We start from the raw sequence: 20,259 nt of genomic DNA, 5'->3' as shown, positions 1-20,259 counted from the left end.
TTTTGGAGTAAGAAGGTGTCAGGGGGTGGGTATGGAGTTAATTGCCTCAAGAAGAGGCTAAAAGCAATTAGGAGTGCAAGTGAGTGCTAGCTGAGGCTGGAAGTGATAAGTTGCTACCTGCTTGGCTTTTGGAGAGGGCTATTGGTTTGAAGGAGATGTTTGTTTTGTTTTGTCATCTTTAAGTCCTGTCTTCAAGCGTCAGATGAAATAATTTGATTGTGGCTGGCACCCTGCAACATGACAAGGGGTACAAATACATTGTGAACCTGCTGGACGGCCTCAGCTTGATGGGGTAGGATAGTGGGATTTCAAAGAATCTGCATTTCTGGAATTTTTGTAAAAGTAAATTAAAAAAAATAAATGGAACCTCCCAAGTCCCACACTGCCCCTGCTGAGAGCACTTGCAGAGATGGTGTATATGCAACTAGACACCAGAGAATCCACCCATCCCTCCTCCTCTTCTGGGCCAGTTGAGAACCTCTGGGGTTTGCAAGGGCTCTTTCCTTGCTGATGCTTTGGGTGCCCTTTCCAGAAGAGATAATTTGCAGGAGGAGGTATGGGCCTGGCTGGTGTGGGGAGCCCAGCTGCCCAAAAACCAGGTGTCTGCAAACCTGGGCTTCACCAGGAAAGTAAATGAGATGTAAGATGTTCACCTAGGGAATCTTAGCAATGTTCTGCTGGCTGGAGATGTGGAAAAGAAAAATACACTGGTTTGCAGTTAGTCCTTCAAACTTGAGTGCTCCTGGACAACTAAGAAAGCACATGGGCAGCTCTTGAGTTTAGCAAATGCTGGGACTTCAATTCTCTGACCCATCTTAGTTTGGTTTGCACTGATAAGAACTAGTGCATTTTCATAAAATTTGGTCCTCTCCCTATAGCCATATCTAAAAATTTTTACAGGTCAGCTGCCAAGATTAGGTTATCTTTTGTGTAATTGAAAATTTGCTTGGGGAAGTCTGGACAAGTCCATTTGGAGACACTTTACTGCTCAGCAGGTGACAAAGAGGAGAGAAATTCACAGCCTGAAGATACTGAGTTTCTGACCTTAACTGGTTCTTGGAGTTCTTTCCTTGGTATCAAAACCATAACTACTTGACTATTGCATAAATAATCTTCCAGTATGAATGCATTGATATATTTTTTCCCCTTGACACTCAGGCCAACTCATAAGGCCTCTCTTGACCTGCTGTATTTTTCTCCTTGATCTCTGGTGACAAGTGACATCTATGAGACTGTACTGTCTGAGCTCCTTCCTTCTCCCCACTGATTTTTAATATTATTAACTTGTCTTGCCCACTTTCACTGGGGGTAAACACTGTGTCACTGTGGGTTTTGTGAACCCAGCTGGCCATGCTGAGCAGAGGCCTCTTGGTGCCTTCAGAGATTCACCCTAGAGCTGACAAATTAACATGGGGGCGAAGGGAAAGAAAGAGGCGTTAGTAATTCCTGAGTTCAGGAGAAGTTCAGCCAAGAGCTTCCCCCAGTAACTGTCAGCTTCCTTCTCATCCCCCTTTATGTATTTAGTTGTAATGATGAAAGTTCAAATATGAATGCAATTATGAGATAATTTTGCAGATCATCATTCCTAGGAGTGCTACAATCATTACAGACTGAAATAATACAAGTAGAAACATAATAGCAAAGAGAGAGAGGAGTGAGCAAAAAAGAAAATAAGTTTTAGGTGAGTTTTGGAAAGAAACAGAGCTAATGAGTTGGAGCTCATCTAGATGGCAACAGAAGACATTATTTTTCCTAAGAAGAGGTGATGCATGTCTGAAAAATGAAAGTGAATTAAAAAGTTGCCTGATGAGTGATATGGGGGTGGAAAGGGCTAGGAGTAGACTGAAACAACCAAGGTATCATGAGATTTGCGTGTACTTCATTTTATTCAGAGTGACTGATGCCAGGCAGTTCATACAAGCAGGCTGCTATATCTGTGTAATCCCTATCTGTCTTTATTTTTAAAATAGTATTTGTGTTGAGCGATTTTGCTCCTGTTGCTGCAACAGAGTGGCCAGGGAAGGAGAACAAAGGTGGCAGCAGAGGGTTTTCCCCAGCCTGGAGACCAGCACCAGGATGTGCCAGGCTTTTGGACCACTGGTGTGCCCACCCTGACCCCATGCCCTTCTGGAAGGTAGTTCCACAGCATCAAACCAGAGGCATGTGCATTTCATGGGCTCATTTATCCTCCACCCCACCCTATCAAACCCAGAGCACAACATCCCTCGGGGTGGCTGCAGCCTTTTGCAGCTGCTTTGCTTTTTTTTTTTTTTTTTTTCTTTTTTTGTGAATCCTGGTGAAGCAGGCTAGCAGAGCCAGGAGCTGTGTAATTAGTGGGAGCAGGTCCCTGTGTTTGCATGGGGCAGTTGTTAGCAAGGCTGTTCCAGGCTGAGCTCCCCAGGCTGTGCCAGACAGAGCCGTCAGTGGAAACGGGCACAGGTGGGATGCTCAGTGAGATGGAAAATAATTAGGAGAGCATTAGTTTTAGGTTGAAATAAATGGATTGTCCAGCTGTAGCTGCTGTAGAGAGGAAGCTGAATGTTAATTAGATGCCACCAGTAATTATGGTGATTATGTATTTTTTGAGTGGCTGTTGGGAATAGTTCGATTCACTTTCACAGGGTAATGTGAATGACATTTCTAATAGGCTTAAGGAAGGGGGAAGGTACTTTTTTTGATTTTGTTGGGGTTTTTTTTAACAATGACAATTGCAGTAAAACAAAGCTACTGGAGGGTGCAAAAAAATGTAAGTTGTTTGATGTAACTGCTCAGAAAAAATGATTGTTCATTGAAGTTAGAGAAAATGCTTTGTTTTTCTGCAAGAAATACATCCTACTTTTCTACAGAGAGAAATTAGACCCTGGCAGAGATGGGACTTAAACCTGTTTTTCCATCTCATGGTGCATTTTCTGAACTGTGAGACAAGCAGACCTCTTGAAAATAACTCTGAATTTATTTTGCTGGCTTTCAGGCCTGTTTGATGCTTCTCTCTCCTTCTTGCACAGATAAAGGTGATGCCAGTAAAATTAATTGAAACAGTGATTTTGTAAGAGACTATTACTTATATTACTTGCCAAGGGCCAATTTTAATATTTAGATCAGAAAACTTATTTTACAGGCTTGTCCATGCATGGGGCCTCTCTGAAACAGTTGCTCCATACATATTTATGTAGGCATTGTGATAAATCAAGTGCCCACATGCGAATCTGTTCAGCAATATCTGTTGTGCTCTATATTCAATTTTTCTTTCAGTTTTTTCTTTCAGTTGTAGATCAAGCCTCTCACTTATACCCACTAGTTAGGACATGAACACATTAACATGCCACCCACTGTGTCTGATAACCTAACTAACACCTGTGATCTCAGACAGCCTCAGCTCAAATTCACTCAGCATTATTTGTCAAGATTATTTGTAGACTAGATTTGCATAAATTGCCAACAAGCATGTACTAAACACCCAGACTTTTGTGGAATACTTTAATGGAAATGACTGGTGCAGGAGAATGTTGTCTTCCATGTAAACCAAGTGCTGCTTCTGGGGGGGGTTCTCATTTCAAGAAATAATAACCAATACTTGAATCTTACACACACAAAATGTGCAAAAGCCCAAGGACAGTGAGCTGTTTTGCACAGAAAGCCTCTGCTGGTTGGACAAGGACAGTCTTCTGCAAGCCACAGGGAAGGTCAGCCTAAAGCACTTGTGTGGCTGCCTGCTTGAGACTTTAAAAATGCACCACTCACCTTCGTTCACAGGGGAAATACAGCCCCTGACCTTCCTGAAGCTGGAGTTTGGAAGAGCCTTGCTGATGGTGATTCAGGTAAGACATTGCCTGGTGTTTGCATTGGCTGTGTTGCTTTCTGTTAGGGGCATGACTGATTTTTCTGAGCATTGGGACAATGCAGGTTACCCTGATGACACACAGTAGTCAACGTGTCTCGGACAGAACTGAGGATGTCCCCAGCACAGCATCCCCCACTTGCACTTTTGGGGATATCAGCTGGAGAGGTTTAACCTTTCACCACATGGCCCAACCCTTGCTTTCCTTCAGCTTTGTTCTCCATGTGGAGTTTCTTCAGTGGTCCCTGGTTGTGTTACAAGGGGCCACCTGCTTCTTTAGGTGTGACATCCATTACAGAGCTGAGTGCAAGTGTAGGCACACACAGACATCTCCTCTCCCCTGTATGCTGGCACAGGGGCAGGTCTGTGGTGTGCCCTTCTCAGAAGCAGCTGTGTTTTGTTCTCATAATGGGTGCAGTTATGTAGGGGAGAGGGATTTGCACATCCCATGGAGCTGGAGCAGCAGAGTGCCCCACATCTGGGAGTAAGCCTTGGGCTAACAGCTGGCTGAAAGCTTTTGGTGGGTTGGATGCATCTGGGAGCATATGTTTTGCCAAGGGGAAGGCTCCTGTTTCCACTGCAAAGACAACAGCCACTGCTCTCCTTAATTACTTCCATCTAGGAAAGTTGACAGCTTCTTTGATTGAACTATGTTTAATGAAAAATAGGTAGCAAGATGAATACTTTGCTCTTATATCTAAAATCCACTGATAATTAGAGCTTATGGAAGCAGTAATGTACTTCCTTTTCATATTTCCCTGACTAATGAGTCAATTGAAATACATTTTCATTCTTTTATCCATAGTACTTTAATTTGGGGAATACAGAGACCCTGCACACGTTTTCTTGGATGTTTGGGTCACAGCCAATAGTAAAGTTGGGCTGGCCTTGATTTACCCACTGCTTACACAGCCTGTGCTCTCCTCTTCCAGATTCATCCTGAAGGATCTACTGCTGTTTGATGGGAATTCCTCAAAACACAGTGTCACTTCATGAGGATCACAGGACAGCCTGGGACTCTCATTCCTCTTCTTTGAGGATGAAGAGTTGACAATTTTAAATGGACACACCACAAGCAGTATGTCAAAAGGAGATGGAGGAAGATTGGGAGCTCTGGCAGGTTTTGAATCTTTGAAGAATCAGACCCTAAGAATGTTGATCTTAAGGCCTGTGTTTATAAGAGTGATTGCTTTGCCATGTTCTCCTTGAGGACCTGGCTGAGCATCCAAAGAGGGCACATACACATTGTCACCTCCACTGAGGCAGGCTGGCTCATGCCACCAGATCCGTTTTGTCACTATGAGCTCCTCTGTGTTCTGTGCCATCACCACCACTTGTAGGAACAATAGGAGATTTTGCTGCTCCTGTGCCTGGCAGCCTCAGTTTTCCTTGTTTATCCTTGATTCTCCTCCTGTACTTGGACACAGGGATTGTTCTCAGTCACACTGGTGGGTTTGCTTCAGCCCTGGTGTGTTGGTGTCTCCCCCCTCTGTCCTTGCCATGCCTGGCACAGCTGAGGCTGTGGGCTCTGCTTGCTGCCAGGGAGGTGGCACCTCACTGACAGTGCCACCACTAGGGTGACTTTGGCCATAACACAGTTTCTCTGTGTCTGCAGCTTTCTGAGTAAGGAGGTCTGTCAGCCTGGGAGTTCATTTGCACAAACACCATGGGTGAGAAATCTAACACTGTGTTGGGCCATGTTTATTTTAAATCCCTACTCTCTGTCAGAGAGTTCTGTAAGCCAAGGCAGTCCCCAGCCTTTGGGAGCACCAGGGCTCTCTGGGCTGGACATGGTGGGAGCTCTCCTGGTTTGTCTGGGAGCACTGTGGTGCTGCTTGGCTGCCCAAGCAATGGCAAAAATGATTTTTCCATCTTCTTGTCTTAAAGTGAAGCAAGTTTAGTGATGGGGGAGAACAGAGTAATGCAGCTCAGGGAAAAGCTGTCTTTCCTGAGGGCTCTCACAGTGCACATAAGGGATTTTTAACCTCTGGACCTCTGGTCAGGGTGTCTCAGGCTTGCATGGGAAGCAGTAGTTTCCTGTGTGGCTGCAGAACATTGTGCTGGGGCTGGTCCATCCTTTCTGTAGGGTAAGAGAAAGGGTTAGCAATTTTTATTTTACACATTTTTAAACTGGTGCTCTGTTTCTCTCACTCCTGTGTTGATGGACACTGCTGTTGTCCATCCCAAGGATGGCTCCAGGAGCAGGCTGAGTGAAGGCTGGGATGCTGTACCCCTGCCTCTGGCTGTAGTGGGTGGGGTGGTGGTTGTCCCAGGAGGAAAAGCCCCTCAGATGAACCAATCTCCCTTGATTCCCACATGGACCTGGTGGTGCAGTGAGTGTGCTGATGTGCTCTGTGCTCCTGTCTGTGTGTGTCAGCCCCAGCACAGGGAGAGGCTCCTCCAGGCAAGAGAGATGACTCTGGAGCTGGTCCAGGTGCACGCAGAGCCCTGGCACTGGGTCCCTCCTGGCATGGGCACCTTCCTCTGGGACACCACTTTGGGAAATGTGTTGTTTCCCAGCTTTTCCTTGCCAGCTCTCAGCAGTTTCTGTGCATGCCCACAAGGGAGCAACCCCAGCACAGGGTTGTTGTCTCCAGAGAGACAGATTGTAGGGATGAGTGTGAGGTCAAATCTGTCTTCCCTCACCCCTTCCAGCCCTACCACCTCATCCCAAACCTGAGCTGAACAGTGAGTTTAGGCCCTCTGTGTCCTGGGCAAGAGGAGTATCCCACAAGGAAGGAAGAACATGCTGGAGGAGAGAGCAGGAGACCCTGGATGTGTCTTCTGCAGCAAACCCAGTGCCATCTCTAGGAAGGGACCATGCCATGAATTAGCAAGGGACATCAATCCAGGATGTACAGGAAATAAGTAAGGCTTCAGACAGAGCTTAACTATTTGGATGACTGAAATTCTGGTGCTTTTTGCAGTTTCCTATAAGTGCATAGACAAATTGTACTCATCTTAGAGAAGCACAGAATCATTTAGTCTGGAAAAGACCTTTAAGATCCTGGAGCCCAACAGACATTTGAGTATTTATCTTTGATGCTTGAACAGGTAGCTGGGTGTCTTGGTGGGGTTTTTTATGTGAGACTCTGTCCCAGTGTTTGGGGAAGGTGTAAACCTGTGTTTTTAGGCTTTGTGAGTGTCACCTCAACCTCAGGGCTGGGTGGAAGTCCCAGGGTAGGCAGTCACAGCTGGGCTTAGAGGTCAGGTTCAACTATGCAACATCAGATACCTCAATTGAGCTGCCTGGGTCAGGAGGGAGAGATGGGCAGGACTGGCCTTTCCTGGGATGGACACAGCACAAGGGACAGAATCTCCTGCTTGAAGGACCTGTCCCTCCCCTTTGTGTTCCTTTGAGTTGTAGAAGCAGCATTCACAGGGCAGTGGTGGCACCTTGGCAGCTGCAGCCCCAGTGCCTGCAGAAAGGGCCTTTGAAAAAAGCTGAGGGAAGAAACAACTCCTTGCTATTTTTATCCTTGCACCAGCCCCCGGGGATTTCGATTGACAGGATTAGTTATGAAGCCAATATTATGAGTTTAACTATGAGTGAAATAACACAACTTCTGTGGGAAGCAGAGTAAAAGAGGCAATTATGCAGTAGTTTAATAACAGCACGCTGCTGGCTGGGTAGCTGAAAACTTACAGTTGACAGTAATTAGATTTTTCCATTCTTCCTGTTAAATAGCTATAAAAATTACAACAGAAAATAATCTGATTCTCTTTTATTTCGTGCTGTTTTCATCATCCAGTCAGTATCCATTTGGCCTTCTGATTGTTCTTTATATGGTTTTGGTATCTGGTATTTAAGACATGCAGAAATGGGAAAATGCTTAAAAATGCAGAAAGCACTAGGAATGAGGGAATGGCAGTAACACTCTTCTGAGCATGAGGAATGCAGGAGATGCTTGAGTGGACAGTGAGGGCTTTCCAAATTGACTTACTCTGAATAAACAGTTGGACTTCTAACCACAGGAGTTATTCCAAATCATTTAAAATTACAGTAAAAAATGAGATGTTAGGAATTAAATCCCCATTTACCTGTCTGTTACTGTAATATGCCAGGTGTAGATAAGCAGGAGGGATGGAGGGAGGTGCTGTGGCACATCAATCTGCACTGGTTGCTTGCTGCCTTCATCTCCCTGCTGGGATGGGAGCCCATGCTGTGATGTGATTCTGGGCTTTGGGCTCCCTGCTGGGATGGCAGAGTGAGTAGTGGGGGTGTTTGTTGGCTGGCAAAGAGCTGCACTTGCACAAAGATCTGTGAGGTCCCTCAGATCTGCAGGGCATCTCCTCTTCCCAGGTTTTCTGCTCTTCCACAGCCCTGCAGTGCTGGGGCTGTACAGGCATCTCATGTCCCTGTTGTTCACATCCCAAGTGGTGCTTCCTTGTCTGCTGCCCTCCTTTCAAGCACTGTCCTTTTTTTTTTTTCCTCTGTGTCTAGACAGCAGTAAATTTTCTCTTATGGCATAAAAACATGAATTACTTTAGAAATACACAGTTGTTAAACTTTCAGGGTGAAACTTAATGAGCCAACAAATGTGTGGCATTTGGCTGCTTATGATCATAGCTTGAAAGTGCAGCACAGCACAAAGGGAGGAACTCTCAGGTTTGCTTTCACACTGAAAGCTCAGGATGGGATATTTGCTTGGAGATTAAAAGTATTCTTCCTTTTGCTCTCCTTTACCTTGTCATGTAAAAGATCCAGGTATGATAAATGGTATCCTGGTTGTGATGTTGTGCAGGGAATTTAATGTGAGGTGATGTTTTGCAGCTCTGGTGCCTGGTGGGATCTCTGACTCTCAATAAATACATTCTGTGGCAGCACACCCGACCTCACAGCACAGCATGTCTGTGATTTTATTGCTTTTACTCTGTCATGGCAGGAGCATCACAGTTCAACTTCACACATGTTTCAGTTTTAAGGCACTGTGCAGGTGCCCAGAGCTGATAGCAGGGCAAAGGCCACCTCCAGGTTTGCCTCCACCCTGTTTGGTTCTCCTGGTTGAAGAAATGCGCCGTGCTTTTGGCAGATGCAAGGGCTCCAGATGGTGCTGGGAAAAGTGCAAATTAAAGATTTGATTTCGGCCCTTCCTCACTTTAATAAAATCATGTTTTTCTCTCTGTTAGAGCATTTTTTTTAGGAGCTTTTAAAAATGTATCCCCTCTCTTTTTTTTTTTTTCCTACCCCTACCTCTGAGCCTGTGACTTTCAGCTCATCCCCCTGTCACTCACTGGGAGTTGTTCTGCTGGTTGCTATCCAAACTGGGTACCTTCCAGCCTGTTTTTCTGGTGCTATTCTTTAAAAGGTGGGTATAAGCCATTCATCAGTGGCTGACTTTCTGTGTTGTGGCCTGTTGCCAGGTTGAGCCAGGTGGACAAGGTAGTGAATAGTGCATGGGGTCTTGACACCTGGACATGTGCTGGTGAAGTTCAGACTTGCAGTGTCTGCTAAAACAAATATTCCTGCGTGTTCTGGGCTCCTACTGGCCCTTGTGTGAGGGACAGGGGCAGCCCAAAACAGCTGGTGCTGCTCTTGGACTGTGTCTGCTCCCCCCATAGGCATCATTCTTCTGCAGTGGAAGAGCAAGAGGCTGGAAGGAGTCACCTTCTGGGGCTGGTCCAACCTGTGGGCCTCTACCTGGACCTAATTTTGGCTTGGGGGGATGAGGGAGAGGAGAGCTGTCATCTCCCCCCTCAGTTCCATCTGGAATGGCATGTGTGCTCCCAGGCATGTGCTGTGCTGATGCTCACACAGTGCCCGAGTCACCACCCTGTATTAGCTTATTCCAGCACATTTCCTTGCTACAAAATTAGATCCATTTTGCAAATTGCTGCTGCACGAGGAATTGGATTGAAGGGGTATTTTTGTTAGTTTTCTAGTTTTCTTTCTCTTCTCCCCCCCACCTTTTTTTTTCCACTGGAGTAAATCAGGAATAAGTCAACAGAATCAAGCCCTTAGTGCTTTCAGCAACATGCTCATTTAAATTGGATGCAAGAGGGTGTCTGTGTTTACATTTGGCCTGCCAAGAATCTCTGTTTCAGAAACTGGCTTACATAATATGTCAAAATTGGTTTACTCATTAGCATTGCAAACTGCATGAAACAAGCCCAGATTGATAAACTCGCAGCAATATTTGCATCCGGATCTGAGTGGCACAGGGGGAGGGGAAGTTCATTAGGAAATGTTCCATTTCCACAAGAAAAACAAATGGTTTCCAGTTATAGATCTCAGACTTTGTTAATTTTCTGTCTTCCCAAAGTTAAATAAAGATCGAGAGGGAAATGTGAAAATCTCTGTTGGCAAATGGGCAGCCTATCTTAATATTCCCTGTGCTGGTGGGTGGTTCACAGCAGCAGCTCCAGGTAGGCTGATTGTCCTCTCCCAGCTGGGGCTCCAGCCCCTCTGTCAGGCTCCAGCCTTCTTGGACACCACTGCTGCCTTGATGGATGCTTTCTCTGCAGCACAGGTGGGATGGACACTTTGATATTATTAATTAACTTTTCCAAATGTGGAGTGGCCACCATTGCAGTAGCACAGTCCAAAGGACCTTTGGTGGTCCTGCCTGTTCCTGGCTTTACCTGGGCAGGGCAAGGGTGCAATGCAGCCTTGGGCAGAGCTCAGGACCCTGATGTGGAAAAGCTCCAGCTCAGGTGCACCATGACTAGACTGATGAAACTCCATCTGCACAGTGAGTGTGGGATTTTAGAGGTGTCTGTAACTCTGCACACACACACAGGAGCAGCCATGAACAGGGGCTCTGGGGTAATATGACCAAGCATGTTAAGAATAAAGCAATGGAGCAATGAGAGGCTCTAAGGGCAGTTAGTGCCTGTCTGGGTGTTGGATACTCTGTGCTGGGTTTGGGGCATGGTGGGAACAGACAGCAAAGAGTGCTGGGGAGCCAGATATTAGGGATAGTTTCTTCACTGAAAGGGTAGCCAAACATTGGAATAGGCTGCCCAGAGAGGTGGTGGAGCCTCTGTCCCTGGAAGTGTTCAAACAATGTGTGTGCTGCTTAGGGATGTGGTTTAGTTGTGGACTTGGCAGTGCTGCATTGATTGGGCTCAGTGATCTCAGGGGTCTTTTCCAGCTTCTGTAATTCTGAGCTGTCCTCATGCAGATGCCTCCCCTGAGTCCTGCTGTATCCAGGGACAAGTTTCTCCCCAGGCTGCTGCCTGTCCTGCTGCTGGTGTCACTGCATCCCTTTCAGCAGCACTGGCCATGGACCTTGCACAAAGTTGATGCCAATCTGTTAGATGTATATTACTACCTAAAGTAGTTTGGGGCTTAAATCCCAGGAGTTTTTTAGTTTGCTTTGGAACTCCTAACTCAAAAATCAGAAGTAAAAAGCTCTGAAGTAAAAAAGTAAAAGAAGTAAAAATTACAGCACAGAGACATGGCATAGCAGTGCTGGTGTTGGCAGCAGCTCTTCTTGTGCTTGGTGATGCTGAGCACCCCATCCAGTATTTCAGATGAATTTTTGGAAAGGAATCTGATAAAGCTGGAGGAAAGACCAGGCTGCAGTGCTGCAGGGTCTGCTGCAGCCTGACAAGTGTTTTGCCTTGTCAGCAAACTCTAGCATGTTCACTTTCAGCAGTGTTAGAACTGATCCACAGCATTCGTGGTGTGTTACCAGTTAGGGGAAAAAGCAGCCCTTGGTTTCTGTATCCTGTGGAGTCTGTTTTGCTGTGTTGTTTGGAAGAGGTGTGTGCCAGGACAGGTCCTCATCTGCTGCAACCCATTGTGCTAAAACTGCATCCCTACATCCCACACAGGTGCCCAGGTGCACACATATTTTAGAGGGCTGAGACATGGCAGCTCTCAGCTCAGCAAAACTCTTGATGTATGTTTTTCAAAGTTTTCAGAAGACTTTAGTGAATTTAAGTAAGCAGTTGTTAGCTGTGGGAAGGGAAAATAAATTTTCTCACTGGAAAAGGAAACGAGAGGTGTTTGCATTTCACTTACTCTCACACCTTGCAGCAAGAGGCTGCTCACCACAAGATACAGCACATTTGAGTGCCAGCTGGAGAGCTGAATGCAGTGAAGAAGGCCAGGAGCAGTGAGCTGCAGCAGCTGGGGAGCTGAGGCAAGCTGGGTATCCTCCTGCCATCCTCCACCCATGTGCTCCCACAGGCTGGAGAAGAGCTTCCAGGGCTGTGGGAGAGCCAGCATCACTCTTTGTGCTGATGCAGTGGGTGGTGAGTTTGGTGTGGTCCTTGGTCACCTTTGACCACGTGGAGTGTGAACGTGACTGCAGCGTGCAGCTCCTGCCTGCATTGGAAAGGCTTCAAAGGGCTGCTCCCAGTGGAGGGGAAGGCAAATGCTGCCCATCTCTGCAAACCAGAGTCACTGTGGTGTTTAATCTTCATGGCTGGGGCTCAAGCAGTGTGCAGGTAGCTGGTGAATGTTTTTGTGTATGTTAAAATGCACCACGCAGCAGAGCAGTGCTTCAACCTGAAGAACTCTCTGAGCATCACAGCATCTCCTCATTACAGCATCCACCAGCACCAGGCTGTGTCTGCTGGAAACACAGGGCCACATCCACAGCAGTGACATCTGTCAGCCTGGCTGTGCAGCTCCTGCTAGTGGGAAAGGCTCATAAAGGGTTGTCAGAGCCTCCTCTGCACCTGGATTGTGCTAGAAGTGCCAGCCCCCCACAGATAAATTCTATTATCAGATGAATTCAGCCTCTTTCCTTTTTTGTCTTCAGGATTTTCCCTGTGAATCCCAGCATTTGCTGTAAATCACAAATACCTGGGGAAAAGCAATTGTGCTCCAATTTTGCAGTGCAGAGAACTGCTGTCACCCCACAGGTGTATCTGTATACCAGCATGTAACTTCTGTCTCCTAATAAAAGGGAAATTTGCCTTATGTCACATGTATTTGTGTATGTTTGATGCTGTGGGTAGAAAAGAGAGTAAAACAGTGCTCAGCTCAGCACTGATCAATAAACAGCACAGTATGGTTTAGTCCTGGTTACCCTGAGTGGTGTTGGGGCACAGGAAAGTGCAGAGCTGACACCTTTCCAAAAGGGATCCATGGATCCCTTCCTGCTCTAAATGTGCTGATGTCCAGAACACAGAGCAGGGAGATGTGGGACTGGCCTGAAGCCCTCTTGTGAGGAAATTTGCTGTGACAAGGTGTGGGGTTTGTGTCTGTGTAGCTGCTGGGGGGAGCAAATGTGGCACCTTCCCAAAGAAGTGGTGTTTGGCTGCCACTGATGCATCCAGCTCACATAGAGGTGCCTGAGCTCATGCCCTGATACATCCTCCTCCTCCCAACACACATGTGGCATGGCAAAGGTTTTGTTTTGGGTGGATTGACAGCACAAAAAATTTCACTCTTGGTGCAGGCCAACCCATGGGTTTCCCACTGGTTTTCTCTGATACACAAAAAGGGACAAAAGCTCAGATTCCAGGAGGATGCTTTGGAGGTCTGGTCCTGTGCAAGAACAGGGTGAGCTCAGCCCACATGAAGGTATGGGAGTCTTGAGAAGTCTTTTCCCCTTTCTGCATGGGCTCCTTGCTGCAGCTGCAGGGCAGCTGTCTGAGGTGGAGTGAAAGGCATCTCAAAATGAAACAGAGCCCAAACAGCCCCCAAACCCCACAATGAAGAAGCACTTCTCCAATGACAGTTTGGAGGATCTCCAAGCTTTTTTCAACTTTAGCCCAAAACTGTGGGCTGGTTCTTTTCTGTGGAGCACACAGGAGGGCCAAAGCAATGCTGCACCAGCAGTGGGTGGGAAGGGGCTGCATCTCCCAGCCCACCACAGTGGTACCTGCACCAGCACAAAGCAATCAGCTCCTCACTGAGGGGAAATGATTTCTCCACTCAGGCTGTGTGTAGTCAGTGTCTAATAATATGAGCATTTTGCCATCCCTCTGCAAACAAGTCTGAGGCTGCTGCCTGATTGGTATATCATCTCACTTTCTCTCAGCATTGATTTTCTTGCTCTCCTTATTTGCTTCATAAAAAGCGAGGCAAGGAGCTGATGCTCGCTTGCTCCCTCCCTCCCTCCCTCTCTCTCTCTCTCTCTCTCCTGTGAGAAGCTTTTGGGAGCCTTTATTTTTAGTATGAGACAAACCTTGCTTTATTTCAGGAGACGCAAGTTGGATTATAAATCCTTTTGTAAATGTGTATGGTGATATTTGCTCCGGTAAGTTTTATGCATCTCTATTTATTTGTGTAACTGTACTGGCTGGGGGAGAAGTGGGGTATTTCAGGAATTGTGAAGCCCACAAAATTGTGTTTAGGCTTGGCTTCTTTGTAGCCTCATGCTGAGCCAAACTGTTCTGTGATTTTTAAATATTTTCAGTTTGTATTTGGCTTTGCAGAGAGGGATGCCTGCTTTGAAAACTTGTTTTGCACTTCATTTTACTGCAGAAACATGAACAATGATGATTAAAGGGAAAAGGAATTCTTATTTATTGTTCTCCTTCTGGCATTTTAAATCAAAGGTGCCTCCAAAATAATGCTGCAATATTTGATAGAAAAAAAAAATCAGTAAGAGCTATTTAATATTGATCAAGCTGAAGTATGAAATCTGACTGCCTATTACCTTAGATCAATCGAAAGCATGACAGCTTGGCAGCAACATGTTCCTCATCAAAATATGTCAATGAAATAAAGAAAATCTTTAATTAAGAAAATAGCTTGCTTTTCACAGTGTAACATCATTAGTACAGGTCAATAGACTGTTGCTCTGACTTTCTGCTCCCTGCCTTGGCTTTTACAGCTCAGCAGCCTCATTCCTCAGCCCTCTTGGTTAACTTGGAGACCTCCTTGTTACCTGTGAATAACAGCAAGGTGCAGTTATTTCTCTCTTCCCATCACAGCTCCTGGTGAGCTTTCCAGGCAGCAAAAGTCAGGGACTGTAATAGGCTGAGGAAAACAAGATGTATAGCTTTAATACTTTCAGACTACCTAATACTTGAGTTTGCAGCATTGTACTGTTTAATTTATTGACACTTCAATTCTCTCATACTTGATCCGTATCCATGGGAATCAATAGCTTTGGTGCTCCAGAAGTCTTTAAGAACTCCAGCTGTAGCACAAGTTGGAGCTGCTATGAGAACATGTTTGAGTATGTATCTGCTCAGAAAATCAACAGATTAAACCTAGAATAGTCTGCTACTCTCATGATACCAGGGTATGCTAATAGATGTATGAAGTGTACTTTAATAAGATGTTAGAAGGCTGTTACTGAGTTTATTAAACCCACAGGAGAAGGTAAGGATGTTGTGTAAGCCCAAGCTAAACTCTTCTAAAATCAGAGAGAAATTTCAGATTAGCAATAACTGCTTAGTCATTTTAAGCTGCTTTTGGACAGCTTTAATTATCCATCACCCCCCTCCTTTTTTTTTTTTAATGTAATAGTTTATGTGCTTTCTCACCTGCTTGAAGAGCAGCTGATGGGAATATTTGGTGGTGTGCCCCCCAGCAGTGGCTCATGGCTCTGCTGGGTCTGTGCCCTGGCTGAGCTGATGCTGGTGCCCAGCATCCCACAGGCAGCCAGGGCACTCCACAGGAGAACCCATGTGCTTTGTTCCTGAAAATGGAGTTAATGGGCACTCAGTTCAGAGCCTTTCTGGTGTTTTTGTGATTGCTGTTTCATAAGGACCATACATATATTCAGAGCAGCTGCAATGCTTGAATGTGTGTGCTTGGCACAGAAGACATGGTACATGAAATGTGCCATGTGCCGCCCAAGGTACGTAACAAAAATTGTCTTTTTCACAGTCCTTTAGCTCGTCAGGTGTGGAGGGCATGGGTGTCTGAGCAGTGCACATCTCACACACCTTCTAAGCATGATCCTGCCTGCCTGAGGACAGCGTTGGGCATTTCTAACTTTGCTCAGCCCTGGTATCTGGCTCAGTGCAGTTCTTGAGATGAACAGGGACCATGTTTGGGTGACCCAGGAGGGGAGGGGGCTGAAAAGCACAGCTCCTGCCCCTACCCTGCAAGCCTAAAGGCCTGGTTTTTCTGTGCCATATAACTCATCATAGCAGGGGTGCCAGACTGTCCTGAAGCCAGGTTGTGGTTTATTAAGGAAGGCAGTTGATCTCATCCTAATAGCTTTGAAGCAGGAAAAGTGGCTTGAAATGGCTGGTTGGACTGCAGGCAGGGGCAAGCCTCATCCCTGTCCCTGAGGGCAGCTTGCCAGCAGCCAGGGGACTTAAAGCACAAAGTGAAAATGTGGTTAAGTATTTTGCTGCAAGACTTTCTCTTGGCAGAGGAGCTTTTGGCTGAGCAGAAATGATCCCATCAGCCCTACATCTCTACAGGGTATGGCTGACACAGACTCAGGGGGACAGGAGAGTTTGCCCTGCTCATCCTGTCATACACACAGAAATCCTCTGTGTCCATGGGGTTTACTCTCTGTCCTTTTGCCCACCCTCCTGCTGCAATGTGTGGTGATTCTTGGTGGCAGCAGGTCTGGGGGCAGCTGCTCCCCAGCCCAGTACCACCAAGCCCCCCTCAGCTCTCAGACCTTGGAGCAGCCTCCATCACCTCCCCAGGAGTGTGATACCCTCTCTGCAAGATGTCTTCAGGCTGATGTGCAAACTAGGCTTGGTGCAACTGCAGGGACAGGTTCACAGCATGGTGCTTTGCAAGCCTTGGGACTGAAAATTTGATCTTTGTGCCAGTGGGATGGAGACATCACTGTCCCCTGCTAGGAGGTGTGTCAGGGTTTGAAATATTATTTTCGGGGTGTTTGGATCCCAGGAGCTTCATTTCCTTTGAGATCTGTCTTTCTGGCTGCTCCTCTAGCAGCTCAAACAATTCCTAGAGAAATTCCATAAACCCTTTAAAAAATTGGTTTCTTAAATATCTGACTCCTTCTGAACGTCTGATGCTCTCTTTTTAGCCAAGTCCTTGGATGTAATGAGTACTTTCCTCACCTCTGTTGATCCTGTTCAGATCAATAGAAACTCTACAGGGGGAAAGGTATTTGTATTGATATTGTGTGGCAGCTGCCTGTCAGTGCTGGTGATTGCAGGTGGTACTTTACTCTTCATGTTGCTCTTGATTAAGAGTTCCTGTAGAATTATATGACCCTTTTTTCCAGGGAATTTTTCCATGAACATCAGATGGTTGATAACAACCTAACCTGGAGTTTGGTTATTCCTGATTTTGCTTGTGGGCTCTCTTTCCCTCAGCAAGCTGAGCACAAGTAGTTTCAAACATTGTGAATTTGGCTTGTTTTTGCATGGTGGGCTGAGCAGCTGGTCTGAGCAGAGCTGGGGTCTCTGTGTCCCTCCTGAGCTTGAAGGTACCACTGTGGGATGCAGGAATCTGGGAGCTGTGCCATGGATTGGGAGCAGGGAAGGGCCACGTTTCTGTTCAGTGCATCCCTGCTCCCCCATGCAGAGCCAGAGCAGGAGCCTGCTGGGAGATAAGAGATGGAGCTGCTGCCTGCCAGCGCTGCAGCCGTGTCTGCGCACAGGAGGAGGATGGCTGGGGAGCCCAGGGGGCAGGAGCTCCTCACTGTGCCAGCCCTGAAGAAGCTGGAAGGGCCCCTGGGTGTGTCTGGGCTGCCGGTGAGGCTGGGGCTGGGGACACACCCTCCTGTAGAACCATGGAGCTCACTCAGCCTTTATTTCCTTCAGTGCCCAGTGCAGATGGAGAGTCTGCCTCTGCCTGTCCTTAGTTTGCAGATGTGACCAAAAGGTTGCAAAGAGCCCTTGCACCTGCAGTGAAACTCTTTGGTAACTGAGCTCTGAGGCCAGAGGTGTGACAGTACTGTGAAACTCTTCAGCAGTCCTCCCCTGTCGTGTGCCATCTCTTATTTTGGAGAAAAAAAAAAGGCGAGGAAAGAAAAGATAATGAGAAAGATGTGCTAAGCTCATCTGTAGAGACAGAGACAGGTGATCAGCATGGGGTATCTGCAGTGCTGTGCCTTCCCTCTCTTTTCCAAACTGCTGTGTGTGTGTCAGGGCTGTCTGTCCATCTGTCCCCGCGCAGGCTGGGTGGGTGGCAGAGCCCTGTGCCACCTGAAGGGCTGTGCTGTGCCTCATCTGTCACCGAAGCTCCCCGGCGCCGTGGCAAAGCAAACATGCTGCAGCAGGCTGGAAAGCTGTAAACATATGGGCACTAACAACAGATTAAGTGAGTGATTTAGTCTAAGGGGCTTGGTAGATTACCATAAAATGTATCTTAATTAGAAAAGCAATCGGAGTTGCACAGAGTCAATGAGGATGAAACGTCTCTGTTGGCAGCAGGGAGCATCCTGTCCCCCATGCCAGGGGATGTGGATGGCAGTGGATGCAGCTCATGCCCACTTTGGGGGTTTCCTGGGGTTTGCCCAGTTCAGCCCAGAGTGCAATCTGCCTCCATGCTGAATTATCTGTTATTTGACCAATGAGACCATCACGTGAGCTGTTCAGAATGAGTCTGATGGTGGACTCAGGTTCCTTTAAAAGCAATAACAAACCTGCTGCTGAAGGCAAAGGAAGAGAGCATTTGCACATTTTCCTTAAAACTCTGAACCACTACCCAAAGATACATCTAAGTGTTTGCAGTGTATAGTACAGCTAGTCCCAGATAAAGGATTGGGGCTTCTAAGTGCTACCATAACACAAATAATTAATAAGTCTATCTCCCTCACTGTGTCCTTATCTTTTCACTGAGCATGGCCATAATTAGCTTTCACCTGATTCTAAGTTTATAGCATGTTCAATTGCTTTTTCCATTCTGCTTGTGTCTTCTCTGCTTCCTTATTTTAGTGGTCCTGGCTTTATTCCACAGGCCAGAGTCTATAGATTAAAAAAAAAAAAAGCTGGATATTCATCTCCAGCAGTGCAGATGTAAAGATTGCAACATCCAAAAACATATTGATGCATTATTGGTTTTGTACAAGTGTCTGTTTCTTTTCTGGGGTCTGGGAGGATTTGAAGTGCATTGAGAAGTGGCACAGAAGATTTGCAGCAGCTGCTGGTAGCTGAGAGAAAGGGAAGGATGACTGGTTGTCTCAGAATTAAATATTTTGAACCATGAAGGAAATGGAGAACATTCAGGCAAGAACCTGATTTTTGAAAAGTTTTTTCTCTTTGTGTTTGGAAGGAGGTATGGGTACAGATTTCATGGAACACAAATTAAGGGGTGTGAATAAAAAGAAAACAGGCAAGAGGTGTGAAGCAGCACAGGAACAGGAGGATGCAGGGGAACAGGACAACTTAACCTGTCCAGATGAAGTGTTTCAGAGCTACTGAGATAAGGACAATGTTGTTAGCATTTCCTAAATATGTTGTGTTTAGATGTTGCTTTTTTTATGGTTTAAGTGTGGGAAGGAGAGCAATACCATCTCTGGGGACAGAGTATAAGAGGAGTGGCAGAAAAGAAGAGGAGAAGGAGGTTTTAATTTTAAAAAATTTTCTTGCTCAAAATGTTCCCTGTGAATTCCCAGAGCTCAGCAAAGCAAACGTTCATTTATAGCCCATCATCTTAATTATTAAAAAATAAATTATTTTTACCATGTGGGCTGATATTTAGCCAGGAGCAAATTCTTATTCCAGCCTTTTGCACAGAGGTGGGTGTTGAGGTCAAAGCCAGCTCCAGTGGATTTTTCCATCCAAAACTGGTTTGAGATGAGGCAATGGGCCCCATGTTTGGAGACAGTGCCAGGGCAGGCGTGTAGGACAGCAGGTGACAGGCAGCAGATGACACCAGAGAGTTACACTGGAGCCCAGGGAGCTGAGAGGAAGCTACTAATGGCCTCTGATGAGCATGGACGTGATAATAATGAGGTTAATGCTCTTTCATTCACCCAGAAACATCTTCAGGAATGCCTAATCCCTGCTAGTCAATGGGCAATCATTAGGTCATAAATAATACAGCGTGATTGAAGGACAAGAGCCCTTCCTGTAATAATCATTTTCCGTCAGGGCTGACCCAGGGAGGGTTTGGTTGCAGGGACCCAGCTGCCAGAGCATTTCCTGGTCAGAGGAGTGCTCCAGCCTCTCAGTTCCACTGTGTGCATCTGTCACCAGAGCAGGAAAATTCTCCTCAGGAGCCCAGGTCCAGGAGCAGTGCTGGGAAAGGAGCTGAAGCTAATGGGAAGTACAAAGGCACAAATTAGGCGAGGGAGCAGTTCCAGGAGCCATCAGGGAATGTTGCCGAGGGACAGCGGTGCCTGGTGGGGATGCTGGGAGAGCTGGGAATGGGGCTGGGCTCCCTGGCTGGGAGAGGTGCCTTGTCCCAGCCCCAGCCCAGGGCAGGTGCTGTGCACACTGAGCACAATGCTGCCTTTGAGAGCTGGGTGTGTGGTCCCTGCCATCCAGTGCTGCAGTCTGCTGCAGCCTTGGCGGTGGCTGAGTCCCTGTGCCTGGATTGGCCAGCCAGGCTTTAAAGACATCAAATTCAGGAGCACTTTCCCTTCACAGAGTGCTTCCCATGTGTGCATGTCACTCAGCCATAA

The 20,259-nt window shown here is 46.6% G+C and overlaps 1 protein-coding gene across 3 annotated transcripts in view; it reads left to right on the top strand.

Moving 5' to 3' along the window:
* Positions 1-20,259, top strand: part of SYNPR (synaptoporin) — a 99,411-nt gene that overhangs the window by 43,729 nt on the left and 35,423 nt on the right. The window contains exon 1 of one of the 3 annotated variants that reach the window (XM_066558090.1): positions 13,702-13,998. The exons of the other annotated variants lie outside the window; for them this stretch is intronic. Coding sequence (XP_066414187.1) covers positions 13,975-13,998 — 24 coding nt within the window. The 5' untranslated portion in view covers positions 13,702-13,974. Of the gene's footprint in view, positions 1-13,701; positions 13,999-20,259 lie in introns of those variants that run through there. 3 annotated transcript variants of the gene reach the window in all.

The sequence above is a fragment of the Molothrus aeneus genome, chromosome 12, assembly GCF_037042795.1.
Source record: "Molothrus aeneus isolate 106 chromosome 12, BPBGC_Maene_1.0, whole genome shotgun sequence".
NCBI lineage: Eukaryota > Metazoa > Chordata > Aves > Passeriformes > Icteridae > Molothrus > Molothrus aeneus.
The sequence above is the reverse complement of the archived record's forward strand: the minus strand, read 5'-3'. Positions and strand labels throughout refer to the sequence as shown.